At 46.2% G+C, this 16293-nt stretch overlaps 1 protein-coding gene across 1 annotated transcript in view; it reads right to left on the bottom strand.

Moving 5' to 3' along the window:
* Nucleotides 1-16293, bottom strand: part of LOC142563730 (uncharacterized) — a 115044-nt gene that overhangs the window by 31046 nt on the left and 67705 nt on the right. The window contains exon 2 of the mRNA XM_075674327.1: nt 4913-5116. Within this exon, the coding sequence (XP_075530442.1) occupies nt 4913-5018 (106 nt within the window). The 5' untranslated portion in view covers nt 5019-5116. The remainder of the gene's footprint in view (nt 1-4912; nt 5117-16293) is intronic.

The raw sequence follows: 16293 nt of genomic DNA on the forward strand, positions 1-16293 counted from the left end.
GGATGAGCTGGGATTTACGGAAAATTAATGATATGTTACTCTCACATGTGCCGAAGTTTTTATGGAAGCATCAAGTCGCCGTTCTTCATCTCTCTTTGCGCAGAGGCAGATATTCAAGCAAGAAGTTAAAATGATAGCCATTGAAGAAGCTTCCATACTGTCTTTTGAGAAAAAAATGGAAAACATAAAGAGTTGTGCAAGTTGCTAGACCAGCTACACGAACTTGAATGAGTGCATCCTGGCAAGTACAGTAAAGGCATTTAAAACATTAAGGCACGAATGCGAACAATGGACACCGAGAGATACAGAGGTGCACTAGTCCGAGCGCCTACATGTCGGTATTTGGAGCAAGAGCTCTGTAGTCGTTCGCTTCGTGATGAGCGTGGGCATGCTCTGTCGAAGCAAGTGTTCGAGATAGAGTATGCCGGAACGATTGCTAACGAGCAGGCTAGAATAGCGAAAGCGTTCACGGATCATTATGAAAAACATTTTTCAGTGTCATAAAGTTAATAATAGTGAAGCTGTAACGGAAAAATTATTTCGTTGCTGCCATAGCTCAGTCAAGAAGGATGTGGTGATGCTGGCAGAGACATATGCATCACAGAAGTTGAAGCAACCATTGCTTCGCTAGCTAAAGGCAAAACTCCTGGCTTGAGTGAGGAATTTTATCACTGCTTTTGCTCTATATTAGTTCCTTTCTTGCTTAACGTGTACGAAGGAGCTTACCGGATTGAATACCTACCCGCCACGCTCTATCAAGAGTCCACAGTACTTAGTTCAAAAAGTAGTGATGCAACTAAATTGCAGGAAGTTGAGGGATATCACCCCATATCACATTGCAACGTGGATAATAAAATATTTGCGAAGATATAAGCTAGTCGCCTTCAAAATGCAATTCGATCAGTGGTGACAGAACATCGGACATGTGGCATTAGAGGAAGATCAATCCAGACCAATATCCACGTTACCCGGTCTATGCTAGAGTGTGTAGCAGAAAGTGTAGGTCAGGTTGCAATAGTTCTGGTTGATTTGGCAAAAGGATTTGATAAATTTAATTACTACTTCTTGTTTCGTGTGTTAGAGCACATAGAGACTGGGTCTCGTATTTTTAGAGGTGTCACGATATGTTATACTAATCACATCACAAGGCTAATAGTTGATGGTTGTCTATCCGAATCTATTTACCTCAGGGCGTCGGTAAGGCAAGGATGTCCCTTGTCCCCTCTTTTACTCGCTTTGTACTTGTAACCGCTTTTCGCCCGATTTCTGTAGGATCATACCTTTCACGGGTTCACATCATCATCCAATTAGATTAGTCTACTTGCCTATGCAGATGACAAAGCCTCCTCATGTGCTGACAAGGAAAGTGAGGAGACTGCCCTTGCCACAACGCAGCAGTTTAGCTTCCTGTGCAGCAGTTAACATTGCGAAGAGTTCAGGGTTTTGGTTTGGCCTATGGCGTACCATGCCAACTCACTTCGCAGGTATTCGGCGGAGGCAGGACTTCAAGTGCTTAGGTGTACCCCTCTCTTAATATCGCAATGGTAATCCATACTGGTCAGCAAAAGTTGCAGAAGCACAACGTAAGGTTATAACAACTGGCAGGGGCGGCAGTTACTTAGCCCAGCTGAAACTTGCAATGTGTTCCAGGCAGCTCGACTTATGTATGTCCTGCAGGTATTACATTGCTCGCGGCTTAAGTTGCAACCTTTCCATCATGTCTTTGCTACTTATGTATGAAGCTCACGTGTCGATGTCATGCGGCGCGTTAACCTTTTACAGCGATAGCTTTAATACTCCCGGTACAAATCCAGAAAACGCCTGCTACTGTAAATCTGACCTTCAAGCTCAGCCAAGGTCAAACTGGGATTTAGCCTGCTACTGCCGCCGGCTGCTGCGCACGCCGTGTGGGCGCCCATATCTTGAAAGCAATCTACGATGTGTACAAGGCGCGCTGAGTGCTGGTAGTTTGGTATGCACTGTGCTTTCGACATTTAGTTCACGTTGAAACGAGACGCAGCATGATGGTCAATTCGCTCACCGCTGCTGCCGCGCCGAGCAGTGTCTGTGTATTGTCTTGTGGTGCAATTGTAGATGCGGTAGTTGTTTTTTCCCAAAGCAATAAAAACCGTGCTATCGTTCGACAAACTTGGTTTATCTGCGTTCAACCACGGCAATATTTTCTCCCTCTTACGATTAGGGGTCTTGGGCTGGTGCATCGTTTTGTTGGGCTACTTGTCTGCCGGTTATATTTTTTTTCTTGTGATGTAACCAGTTCATTTCTAAGATGTTACAACTTCGATTAATCGAGTACCTTCCAGAAATAGTTTCATCGTCACCTGTCAAAGATGCACTAACTTTGGGCTTCTTGGGGCTTCTTGAAGGAGGTTGTTGAAGGATTTCAGTTTCTAAAGGCTCGCTTTAGTATGGAATATATTTTCACTGCCTCCCGCAAAGAAATTTCTGCTGCACTCAGACGCATTGTTTCCTGTTCCCCATTATCGTGCGCCTTATTTGGAATGTTATTACCTAGATGTACTTAAACGTACCCCTCGAACAATCATTCCTCCAGGGATCAAAAAATTTTTCTTTAGTTTAGATTCGACAACCCTTCGTGTCAAAACCTGGTTGGAGAAAAGGGAAAGTATCGTGACGCGGTGGACAAAGTACCGTTTGTGTTCACAAGCTGAAATTATTGCTCATTGATTTGTAGAATGTAGGCGTGCCATGTTCTTGTGGGACATTCTACAAAGAACACTTAAATAATATCTAGGTGTCACAGCACACATAATTCGTGTCCTGACTTTTAAAAATCCCTGTGACCCACTATATGACAAGTTCATGTTGCATAACCTTTGGCGCAGTAGAATTGACAGGCACGCTGAACCACCGCGAAGTACTTGGCCGTTCTTTCGGGAATCTGTTGCTTACGTTCGCACTGTGTACGCTGCTCAAAAAACACCGCCAGACTGGGTGTCTTTGTTGGACGCTTGCGCGTGCTCGCCTGTCTTTTAAATGTGTTATCATTTCCGTAGCGTTTTGTTTTTCTGAGTTCTGCTCCCATGTAATATACAAATAAATAAGCGTTTGTGGCCCAATGGATCGATACAACGAAGGTTGGAAATCTGCTTACCTGGAGATGAGGTGCTTCCACGAGTCCGTAAAATGCCTATTTCTCCACATTCCAAAACATTATTGTACGAAGTGCATACTGAAACGCTACCTGTTAAAGCCTGTTTAGGCAGGAAAGGTATTTTTGTATCTTCGATTAGCTGTCGTCTCTGTAATGTACCGGAAACTATAGAACACTGATTTATTGACTGCAAGGACACCATTTTGTTTCGGGACGTTCTCCAAAGGACTTTCAAAGGAGATCTTGATGTATATCCTCATACGATACGATATCTTATGCCACCTAAATGTGAAGATGTGCCTCTTGACATGCTGCTACCTATGGCGCTGCACAGTTTATAGAAAGCTAACATGTTAGATCGGAATGCAGAGCCAATTGCATCTGCACAGTCGTATTTCATTGAGATGATTTCACAACTGAAGGACTTTTATGATCAAAGACACTTGCAACCAGACTGGTATCCATTGTTGATGAAGTGTGTCCTTTTGCCTCCATTTTAAATAACTGTTTACAACAATAATTGTAGTTTGAAGCGTTTGTTTTCTATTTGTAGACGCTATGACTGTTTTAGCCGCTATGCAAATACCTTACGTATTTACTTTTTATATTCGTGCTAAATGCCATGAAAGAAACACAAAATAAAAAGGGTTTGTGGCTTGATGGTTAGAGCACCGGGATGCTGGCGGGCCGAGGTTTGAGTCCCGCCACCGGACGCACTTATTTTTTTCGTTTTTAAGAATGTCGAGTATACACGGTGAGAACCCGACCAGCTACCAACCGACCGACCAAGGAAAAACCATGAGATGGTAGGCAAAGAAAGCTTCGGCTTTTAAAAAATTAACAAAACAACATGGTTCGCCTGTACACTAACACTTCGAAAGAGTAATCCGGCCCCGCACAAAAAGCACTGTTTTGTAGTCTAGGTGGCAGGCATTGCCGCAGAATATAAACAAGCGATAGACATTTGTCTGCCCTCACGCTTTTCGTACTATTGAAACTACTACTAATGATGGCGAGTGAAACATGCCACGGCACACGTGACCATAACATGCTCACGCACGTTATTGGAGTGTGTCGTTGTAGTGTATCGCTGAATGGGCACTGAAGGCCAGCAGTGGATCAATTTGAGCTGACTGAGTATCCTTTCAAAACTATATTCTGTCGTTCATGTGTTGGGAAATGTGGGATTAGCCCTTCTAGAGATTTAGCAGATTTAAAGAAATTTAAATTCTGACAAATTACGTGTGATAACTGCAATATGATAATGAAGCACATTGCAGTGGAGGACTCGGGATTAATTCTGACCAGCTGAAATCATTTAACCTGCACCTAAGTCTAAGTACATGAGCATTTCGGCATTTCACTACCATCGAAATGCTGCCGCCGCAGCCGGGATCGAACCCTCGACCTCACTCGAGAAAAACACCTCAATGGCGAAGCCCTTGCCCACGGGAAGAGGGAGAGGCACGGAGGGAGTTGTCGCAAGTTGTTCTATGTCAGGTACTCCGATACGCATAAATTTCGGCAGGGGCACGTGCCCTGTGCATCACTGTTTTTCTCTGACCACCTGTATTGGCCTTGTTATCACTACGAAAACAATACTGATTTATTCATTCGTTGACTGATCCATCGATTAATTGATCGATTCATGGATTGATTATTCAATTAATTCATAGCTTTATCAATTCATTCATTGCTTCATTCATCGAATAACTGATTGAAATATTCTTTAATCGTCTCATTCATTCATTCGCTCACTCACTGATCAGCAGATTATACCTTTGCGAATTATCTTGAGTCCATTGGCGTCGCCGGCCCTCAGAACGGATACGTGGGGCCGCTTGCCGCCGGCTGGGGAAGCCGACAAAGGTGAAGCGAGCGCCATCTCGATGGCGGCCTTCAATGCGGCTAGCCTCTGGTCCGTGGTGGCAGGAGCCGCAGCCCTGGGAGAGCGCCAGCCACTACCGTGGTGGACACGTCCAGCTGCAAGGCACGGAGGCGTTCATCATGAATTGTTCCCAGTGCCCGTGCTAGGATGGCATTGGCCACAAACCGCCGTGCCCAATAACAACAAAGAACGAGAAATGTAAAGGGGACCTAGTAGACCAATTTCTTTAATAGGAATCATTCTTGACGCGTTCAACGCATATTTCTGTAGTAAGTATCTGGCCATTTTCCTGGACCGATCCCGAAGATGGCGCAGTCTGGAAATGTACGTAAGCTTCTCCTGTGGCTGTGGTCCACTAGGTATAGTATATGTGTTACCAGGCATGGGCCACTGGGTAAGTATGTATGTCGCCCTTCAATGAACATTTCGGACGCCGACTTGGGTCGCTGGGTATCACAAAAACAACAAAGAACAACATGCGCTGCACTCTCCAACAGTTCGGAACACGTTGCAATATTCTCACCTGCTCGCTGCAGAACAGTTACATGATTCGCAAAAACGATTCCCTACCAAAACAAGACTGCTCCGCATTACATACATGTCAACAGGAGTTGACATTGCTCATTTTTTTTTCACAGTTACAATCATATCATCAGGACAGAAAGTACAAGCAGGGAAAGTAAAAGTGAAATTAAATGTTCCTCTTGAATTGGAGTGTAGTAATAAAATAATTGCGCAGACGCTCGTGGGAAGCTTGCTCTTCAATCGCTGAGTGAAGGGGTGCAACAACCACCTGGTGTTCTGCTGCCGAGATTCCGGGATCTTCTGACGTGTGCGACCTGCCTCGAACACATGTAGCATGTGAGAATCAGAGGCGAGAGTCGGATTACGAAGCTGAGATGAGGGTGCAGTGACCATCACAGCATCACGAACACGAGCATATAATCATCGGCTCAAATTAGCAGACAACTTGGCCCACCGGATCGGCTCAAGTTTTATCGTCAGAAATAGTGGTTAAAAACAGTCTATAGTTCATTTTCACAGCAATCCGGTGCGCACCGCCATGTTAGATCACACGTGATGACGCGTCCGTTGATTGTCTCAGCTGCCTCCGATGGCTCCGTGTTCACAGTGGATGTGAATGACGCTCCGGTGCGGTTCAGCAAGCCGCTGTTCGGCGGATATCGTACATGCTGACTGAGTGAGCAACATGAAGCTTTGGCTACAGCTACAGAGAATATGTAAGCACTTTTGGAGCTCATAACATCCTGTCCAAACGTAGAGAACAGCGTATAAGGTGCTTGTACTAAAAGCAGCACTAGAAATGTATTCCAAGCCGTCCAACTTTCTGCGCCTCAATTAAATCAAGATCAGCGTTTTTTGCTATTAATTCTTCATTTTCCAACCACTTTGAAGCAGCAGCTTGTCATGTTTTTGACTCGGCAACGTTCCTCGGTTCGGTGCTTATCAGATTCGTAATTTTCTGCCTGAATGCTCGCGGGTGCGCTCATTTACAATAGTTTTGTTCTTGCTGCAAACCAAGCTCGGAACGTACAGTCTTTAAAAACTTTGCACCGTTTGGGTCGCATCATGTTCCATAACGATAATCGTCATCTCTCTTGCCCGCGTTCCCTTTCTTTAACGCCGCGAGCCCGGTACACCCAAGTCAGGAACAGTATGCGCGTTATCAACGTGACATAGCATTCTCGATAGGAAAGTAGCGAGCGCAGCGTTTTCAAGAAAGGAAACGCAAGCGAGACAGATGACGATTGTCGGTGGGACAAATATTCACCCCAAATGGTGCAACTATTTTAAGAATATACTTTGTAATAGTTTGTAGCAAAGACATATTATCGCAAGTCGCTCGCTTACTCTGTAGATCGTCACGAAACGTTCAGCTTCGAACATTCGTGTGCTGTCAGTGTAGTTCGTCACCAATCTTCTGGCGCATTGATTCAAGATTGCGCCCATTCGCTTATTCTTGATACGCTGGCGATAAGGCGGGCGTACGTTTGTGTGATTTGGGAGGGAGGAGGATGTGTGGAAACAGCGTGCGAGATACTATGCCAGGAAGTGGCGTTACTCCCGTTGTCACTCTACACTCTAAAGCAAAATTGCATCCTTCTGCCACACAACGATAATCGTCATCTGTCTTGTCCGCATTTCCTTTCTTTAACGCCGCGAGCCCGGTACCTTCCAGTGACGAACGGCATGCGCGTTATCAGCATGACATAGCATTGCCGACAGGAAAGTAGCGGGAGCGGAGTTTTCAAGAAAGGAAACACAAGGAAGACAGATGACGACTATTGCTGTGTGGCAGATATACACCCCAAAGGGTGTACATTTGCTTAAGAGTGTATAACGAGCGGTATACTCACTCTCACCGACGTTCCAGGGTTCAAGTCCTTTCTTTGGGGGTTAGGTTGGGCGAGTCAGGTCGCGGGTGCATATTCTGTAGAAACGTCGGACTAACATGGTTGGCAAGTCGAGGACTGTTCGCCGCCGCCCCACATTCAAAGGAACGCCAATAATAATAATAATAATAATAATAATAATAATAATAATAATAATAATAATAATAATAATAATTATTATTATTATTATTATTATTATTATTATTATTATTATTATTATTATTATTATTATTATTATTATTATTATTATTATTATTATTATTATTATTATTATTATTGCCATCTTAGAATAATCGTACATCAGAAGGCAGGCCCGTCAAAGCCAAGGAAGTGGCTTGCGTGACTTGGCCCGGCATGTCGGCAAACAAAGTCAATATGGCAACATGTACAGAAATGAAAAGCTCGTGAAGTTTATCACACAAAAATGAAACAGAAATTCAGCTGAAATCAGTGACAAAAGAAATACAAGAAACAAGAAAAGAGAAATGTAATATTATACATATCTTACAGTGCCTTCAACATTTTTTTCAAGTTTCGTTTCGATGTTGCCGCAAATATATGATCAGGTAGGTTATTGAACATTCTTGGGACATAAGCATACCTACTAGCTTTACCAAATCTTGTGTTGCAGTGCGGTACTATAAAACGCAATGTTTTCCGCAGTGCACGCGGAGCAACATATTCCTGTTTGAAATCAGGGTTCCAAAAATGTGTTACCGCTACCGTTTGAGTGAACAAAGTTTTAAATAATAATAATAATAATAATAATAATAATAATAATAATAATAATAATAATAATAATAATAATAATAATCATGCCCTACTAGGCGGTGATAACAGCATACCCATGTACACAGAGAAAATAACCACCATACTTATTTTGTTGTGAAAAACGCTTTTCTTTTCCTTAACACCGATATGCAGGTGCAACAATGCTTAGTAAATTAGCATGTTGATACCTCAGAGAGTTCAATGCCATCTCGGGGTACTAGAAACGTAAATAAAAAATAGTTTTCGTCGTCTGCGACGATCGATTCATGCACTCGCGAGTTTTAACGTCCCAAAGTAAAAACACTGGGGCTAAGAGAAGCCGTGGTTAAGGGTTTGAATTAATTTTGACCATCCGGGGTTCCGTAACGAGCACTAAGAGATTAGTACGCGATAGTTCTTACGCTTTAACTGCATCGAAGTGCGGCCGCAGCGGCCGGGATCTGAACTCGAGACCTCATGCTCAGCATCGGCACCCCAATGGTACTCAGCTGTACCGCGTCGAGTTTCGTTATGACACACTGGTAATACAGATAAAGTTAGTGTCAATATTCATGAAATCCGGCAACAATAATACGATTAAACCACTTTCACGCAGTTCCGCACGTCTCTTGATTATTTTGATATCGGGGATGAATATTTTTAAACACATTCAGTTATGCGGTAATCTTGAAACGAATTTAAGGAAATATGTAAAGCAGTGTGCAGCATTTGAGAAAAAATCAATATACGTGTCAAAAAATATACATGCACGCATTCCCCGTATATGTGGTTCGGCTGTGTAATGCGCGGTTCCCGTGGTGTTATTTAACACTCCATCCCTCTGTAGGGTAAATACGAGAGTTGTTTTCATTCCCCAGGACAATGCAACTTATGACATACCCTTACATAACTTGCAGATTGCCTGGCGGTAGCAGTCAACGCGGCCCCGATACTTTTGACAAAAAAAGTGTTCGAGCTATCCTTAGAGAATTTACGGATTCAGCCCAAAAAGAGACCTGTGAGCTCGACTTACCGTGGGCGCCAACGACACATCCGCAGTAGAACAGCACGGCGGCTACGAGAAACGCTGTGAAATTCCTACGGTGCATGGTCCTCGCTTTGTGCACCACCGAGGTTCTCTCGGCGCCCGTCAAGTTTTATTTTGGCGACTTTGGTAAGAAGGACGGCGCGCTTATATCGGCGTCTTCGCGCGCACGCAAGTGCCCACTCGACCTCTCGACCAAGAGACCAGCCGGCGGCATTGAGAAACGACCGGATGGATGACCGCGCGCATACATTTTCTCGAGCCACCCTAACGGCGGGTCAAATAGGGCCACCCGGAGAGCGAGTGCCACCGATACTATGGAAATATTATTTTCGCTTTCTACCTCGTTTGCATGTACGTTCGTTTGTGACAGGCGTTAAAGTCGTCTGCTTGCGCGCCTATGGCTAGCAGACGAAATAACGGGTGGGTGACTCAGTATAGCTTATGTGAACCTGCGACAAGGGGAGTGGCGGGAGGCTGGACGGCGATTGTATGTCAGCTAGGCTCCACTGTCTCTGCGCCGCGTCAAACAGGTTTCTCCAGCAGCTTTCGAGGACTTCTCTCCAAACAAAGCGCGATGTTTGCCGCGCACGAGCAACGCCGCATAGAAATAACGACGAATCGCTGCGACGGTACGCATTAGGCAGCCTACATCCTAGCGCTTGCACGAAGGCTCCCTGCAGGAGAATGGTGAACTCAAGCAGAAAGGAAACGGGTAATTAGAGAGTGTTAATGGAAGCATACATGTCCTGTAGACGAACTGATTCGGCTGGTGACGGCCACAATCCACTTCGTTGAAACTGCTTAAGCGTCGATTCTTAATATTCGGCAGACGCAGTTTAAAAGTAGAAAAAGAAGCGTGTAGATTTTATTTACTCCCACACTCCAGGAATACGGCTGCGAATTGTGCCACGTGCCAATACCCTTTACCCCATCGCATATGGCAATGCGACCGAAACACCTCCATCCCTCTAACTCCCAATCCCCCCAAACCACATCGGAGCCGTGGAAGACCCAGCTCACCAGCTTCAACCCTGATGACCTGGTCATCATGGTCATCATGGTCATCAGTTGTGACCTGGTCATCAACCTTCAGGGATGACCTTCAACCCTGAAGGTTGTGACCTGGCCACCTGGTCACATGAAGCCATGTGACAAGGTGGCCAGGTCACATGGCTTCATGGACTGAGAAGGCCACCCGCAGGAAATACGACCAAACAACTTCTCTGCTCTCAAGAAATTCCGATCGTCATCATCGTCCCACGCACTGTGGAATCGATGTTATGCCAAGCATTTTGCATGAAGCTGGCAAATAGCGTCGGTTGGATGTTCTACATAGTACTACCAGATGGACCAATGCCTTTGGGTAAGGTGAGCAATTGTGTTACAGGTATTCCAGTTTCGCCCAAATTAATAACGGACACAAAGGACGAAGTGGACAAGAATGGGCGTCCGTCCTTGTCCACTTTGTTCTTTCTCTTCATTATGAGTTTGAACTAGTCAACCATAATATAATGCAAGACCAACTAGCCCAACATTGTGTGTGGCCGCAAGTGTGCGTATATAGGGCGACAAAACCCAAGACGGTTATGACTGTGATATGACCGCATTGGCATGACAAGTGATTTCCGGTACTCTGGCGAAGCAAGATGACGGTGTTGTGCCCCACAGGCCACGACAATGATCCAATGATTTTTTTTATTGGTGCAGTACACCGTTCCCAAGCTATGCCTAAATATAAACGCCAGATTATGTGGATTCACAGTATGAGATGTCGACACACAAATGTCACAAAGACTCGAGCAATGTCTGGTGTTCGACGGCGGAACAAAGTTGCTAAGAGGTGTAGGCAGAGAGAAGCACGTCATACATCTAAATACATTTGAGCATACTATATCCTTGGGGTCACAGTGACCCATAACCATTCCGGAGGATTGACCATGAGTGGGCACATGCATACCCATTGGCACTTATCGAATGTGCTCAGAACGGGTAGTCAAAATGTAGAAATTCAGAAATAATAAAGAAGATATTCGATTACTAATAAGTGCTGCTGGGCTAGTTGGTTAATTATTTTAGCATACGAAAAGAAAAAAAGGAAAAAAAGCAATTTCAAAGAAGGGCGAAGCAGTGAATGCGGTAGCAACGTTTAGCGTTGCTCTTGTTGTTCTCAGGAAGTGTTCTATCAATACGCGGGGGCGGCAAAATAGTTCGACGCAGCATAAACGGCAGCCGGCAGCTGCAAGGCGCCTCCCAGCGCTGTCTTGACGAGTAGCCGCGGCAATGGCGTCGCGGGCATCACGATTCGTTGAAAAAACCACCTGCGTTCGTCAGCGCTCAGTGAAATTATTGTTTAGGTTAACGTTGACTGTCGGTTTCGGTCAGACAAGTGTTTGCATCACAGTGTGGTACGGACAAAGCTGACCGGTAGGAAGGCTAGTGGATGCGCGCAAAGTGCTCTTATCGGCAGAAGAATGCGGGTCGCTGCCCATTTGGTGATGATGTTGATAACTGTGGTAGTAGTAATGGTGACGCTGGTGATAAGACGTTTATACAGTCTTTTACAATTACTTATACGATCACCACTTGATTGAAGTCACGCGAGTGAAAGGTGTGTTTTACGGCAGAATCGATTAAGCGAAGTGTGGGGATTCGCTCGCTTAGGTCGATTTTGCAGCCAAACGCACTGGGTCTCACTCGCGTGAGGTATTCTAACCCACCGCGCGCGGACCGCGCATGCGCTGTCGATACCGGGGCGCCTACGTTGAGAATTCGTATTGCATGTCCGTATAACTTCTATCGCAATAAAAGGCAAAGGCAAGGAAAGGTGGCAAAAAAAATGGCTGTGGCTTAGCTAAGGTTAAGCCCAGGATGCGAAGCATACTAGCCTTTATTTTAGTTGTTGAACCACTGTTTAGCCTGGTGAACTGCTGTTGCTTGGCTATATTTGGTTCGGCTAGACGAACAAACAACTCATGCGTTACTCTGCTTCGCCTTCAAGAGTGGATCGCGACAGCGTTCCCGTCGATCCGCCAAGGGGTGTAAGACAATGGGCTACGGCGCAGCGACTACGCGCCCCGCATTGGACGCGGTGAGCGTCGAGCAGCGCAGCGTTCGGCGCGACAACGAAATGTGCGCCTGAGCAAGCGACGCACGCCTGAGCCTTAGAAACAGCTCGTTTCTAAGGCAACACCGCATTCACTAGAGGCGCTTTTGTACCGCTTTGAAGCATCGTACTCGTGGCTCAGTGGTAGCGTCTCCGTCTCACACTCCGGAGACCCTGGTTCGATTCCCACCCAGCCCATCTTGCAAGAGTTGAGCCAAAGCCACCTAGAAACAAGCGCAGCTGCTTATATACCGCCGCGACGCCGCGAGCGACGGCGCGAGTTGGAGCCCCGTTTCTCCTCTGTCGTGACGTCACGGTGTCACGTGGTATTGAAGGCGACACCGCCGCGCCTGAGGAGCTGGGTTGAGCTCTAGTGATATGCTTCGCATAAAAGACGTGGACGGGATGGAAGATATAGGAAGAAACATCCAACTGAATTTATTGCACGAAGTCTTCACCGAACTACAGATTAACAAAAAAGCAACCACGCAAGTCCGATTTCTCAGATTGGTGGTTAGGTAGCCATATCCGAAAACTCCTGCTCTTTGCGCTAAAATAATACCTAGGCAACGCTGACACATTGCACTGCTCTTCTCTCAATCTAAAATGCCTCCATTATTTCAACGAAAACCTGGTCAAGGCTTTTCCCAAGAAAGCTCCACCAACGCTAAAACAAACACTTCGTAAAAGCCACTCTTGGCCATAGGGCAGCTCTAATCGGGATAGTACAAGGCAAAACGAATATTCAACGTGTTGCAGTCGTTTATATTGAAAATTTTAAATGTTTTGCACAAGGAGAACATGATGTCTTGTGCAAGCACTAGAGCTTTTCTAGCGTCACCTCACCTGGATAAAGCTATCATTTTCCCTTGGCTGTCTTCAAGGCACAGTAGAACGCAAAACGAAGATTCAAGGTGTTGCAGTCTTTTATATCGAAAACTTTAAATGTTGCACAAGGAAAAGTTGATATCTTGTACAAGCACTAGAGCTTTTCTAGCGTCATCTGGCCTGGATAAGGGTATCGTTTTCTCTTGGCTGTCTTCAAGAGATCACCGAGTAGCATTATTTGAGTGCTCTCCGTGAGGCCGCAGTTTTATTGGAAATCATTTAAATGCGACGCGGTGCTCCTTGTCAACCAAAGTACGGATAAGTTCTCTAACCTCGGACAGCAGTTATTCTTGTGGTCCGCGCCGCATCCCTTACAGCATATACTGCAGCGCTGGCTTCGAGCCACTGAATATCGACCATCTTCGTGGTTGTTGTCGGGTCATGAGACGAAGTTCACCTCGAAGAGCTTCAAGCTCCGCAACTATCGGTGTCTTCGGGCGGTACGTCTTGAAACGTACAGTAGTGGCACTCGCTTGGACAACCATGGCTCTAGACGATCCCTTAAGAGTTGCTTAACGATCAGTATTAATGCATACTTGTACATGTTGGGTGCACATCTGGTGAAAAATGAGCAGAGAATGTTGTTTAAGAGCAGGAGATCATAGCTCAGACATTTTTGTTTATTCCTGGTAAGGTGCAGTGTACTCCAGGTCGAACTAGACCCCAAGGAGGAATCAATATATTAGTTGCAGGAGTGAAGCCGGATGGAAGGCTAGCGAAATATTCAAAGGTGGTAGCACAAAATTATGTCTGCGGCCTTTATAAAAGTAGTGTAGCAAGGTGGTGGGAAAGGGAAATGGTGGGAAAGGGAAAATGCGCACTCACAACACTTCCGCTGCTATGTGCGTTTGTATTCATCGGTCTTGGGCGATTGCAGTAGTTACCCCTGTCGATGCTCATTATGGCAAACCAAAATAAAGTTTGGGAGTCTGACCTTGAATAGCCTGTAGAGCACGAAGGTTTGGCCTACGAGTGTTCGCCAGTACGGGCAAGAAGCACCTCAAAAAGTCCAGAAAGAGGGTTCTGCACAAGTACCTACATTGATTGGAAAAACAACTCCGAAGTTTTTCCACCAGAAACGTGAGCAGCTAGGAAATTGCTTTAAGGTGCTGTTTCATGTTGGTAGCGTGAAGGCTGCACGAGAGATCTCTGTGAGCCCTTCCTTGCGCGGGAAATTATATGACCGTTGATAGAGTCTTCTCACGGGGCCATTGGCTTGCGAGTGAATGTCATCAGTGCAAACTTGTCTGGTGAGATCTCGAGGCCTCGGTTGCTGAGGTACACCGTTGCCAGAGTAACAGCCTCTTCGAATCTTGTACATATCTCAGGATGCGTCACACCAGAAGTCCACTTAAGACACATATATCGTGCGCGTACATTGATACCTTGCTCACAGCTGCCAGGTGTTCAAGCGAGGACAATGAGGTTGAAGAAGTTGAGGTTGAGAACCCCGCCTTGGGTGACACCCTGGCAGGTGTAGGGCATAGTGCGGTTGGGCCATCTTAGGTACGCAGAAAAAACGGCATCAACAGCCAGTAACTTGAGACTCATTTAAACACTGCCCCTCCAAGGCCAAGCGTCTCAAGAGCATTGAGAATGGCCTCGTGATATAGTACATGCCCCTTGACATACAAGAACAAAGCGGTAGGTAATCGTTTACATGATTTTTGATGCTGGACATACGTAACTAGGTTAACGCCATTATCTACTAATGAACGGTCACGTCAGAAACCAGCCACGTAGGTCATGAACATTGTGGGGCTTTATAGATACCACTCCAAGCGGAAAAAGATTCCCCCCCCCCCGCCGTCTTTTCCTTAACTTTCCTACACTGCTGGACGGAGCTATTGGGTGTGCGAAACGAGTTCGAATGGCAACTTGCCGTGATTCAGGAACAGAATCAAGCAGCTGGTCTTCCCATCTTCGGGAACCATTCTCCAATGCCAGCATATGCTGCAGAGATCCTACAGTTCTCTGCGTGCGCACTGACCAGCGCCGCATAAGGCGCGGTATGATATTCTGCCAGGTTCGGGTGACGAAGGTTGAATGCCTGGAAAGAGCGAGAGCCGCCTCAAGCACCCACAATGTAGAAGATCCATGTGGTGATCACCGAAGAGTGTGATGTCACTTGAGGCCGGGGAGCCTGGAGAGCGCATCGTCTCCTGTAGCCCAGCCGTGGCTGTGCATACTCAGGGTTGAGCGCATACGCGGCCCACAAGCCGTGCCTTGGAGGTAATTTATGGCGAGTGCAAAAGTTTAGGGCGAGCCGAGGTGGCTTCGCGCACTCTGTGGTCCCTCACGCGTAGTGTTGGAAGTGCGTGTTCTCAAGTTTTGGAGACGCGTTGTAGCGAGAGGCAGCACGAAGCGTTCGCTGCCCGCTACCGGCGCTCTTCGTCACGCCTGCGTTGTGGCAGCGAGAGTTCGTGGTCATCGTGTGAGATCTGTTCACGTTCACCTGCTGCTGGGCTCGCGGCACCATGCTTGTTAATTTAGTTGCTAAGCGAACGTTTACTGCAATTTACATACCCTATAAGACTACGAGCCCCTTGTTGTAGTCGTCTGAAACTTTGCTATCGCTATCCGTGCTTCGGCTTTCGAGCAAAACTGCGACTTATTTTTCCCCCTTTTCGATAGCTATACTACTTACGTGCCCTCTCGTTGCCAGATTCTTGACCAATCCATCTTTGAGGGTGAGCACCACAGCACGGAAGCACCATCACCACTGGCATCACGAGGAGAAGAAGAAGTGCGCGACGTTCTGACGCGCCTCTCGCGCCCAACACGTCGTTTCTTTGCATCTCAGTGGTCTTTCCTTTCATCGGCGCTGCGGACATCGGCGCCTTGGTTGTTCGCCGACGGCTTTGCGTCTCCATATTGCACGTAAGTACACGCACATCTTTGTCCCTCCATAATACCCGTCGGTGTGGTATAGGTCTGCGCGAATGCAGGGAAGGCTGCACTAGAGCCACTTGACGAAATAAAGGATTGACAGTCAAATTATCGTTGACAAAAGTTTACACGATGTAGCAGTGCCGAGGTGCCGAGGGACGCGCTACATTCGTCAAAGCG

Source organism: Dermacentor variabilis, chromosome 11 (genome assembly GCF_050947875.1).
Source record: "Dermacentor variabilis isolate Ectoservices chromosome 11, ASM5094787v1, whole genome shotgun sequence".
Classification (NCBI taxonomy): domain Eukaryota; kingdom Metazoa; phylum Arthropoda; class Arachnida; order Ixodida; family Ixodidae; genus Dermacentor; species Dermacentor variabilis.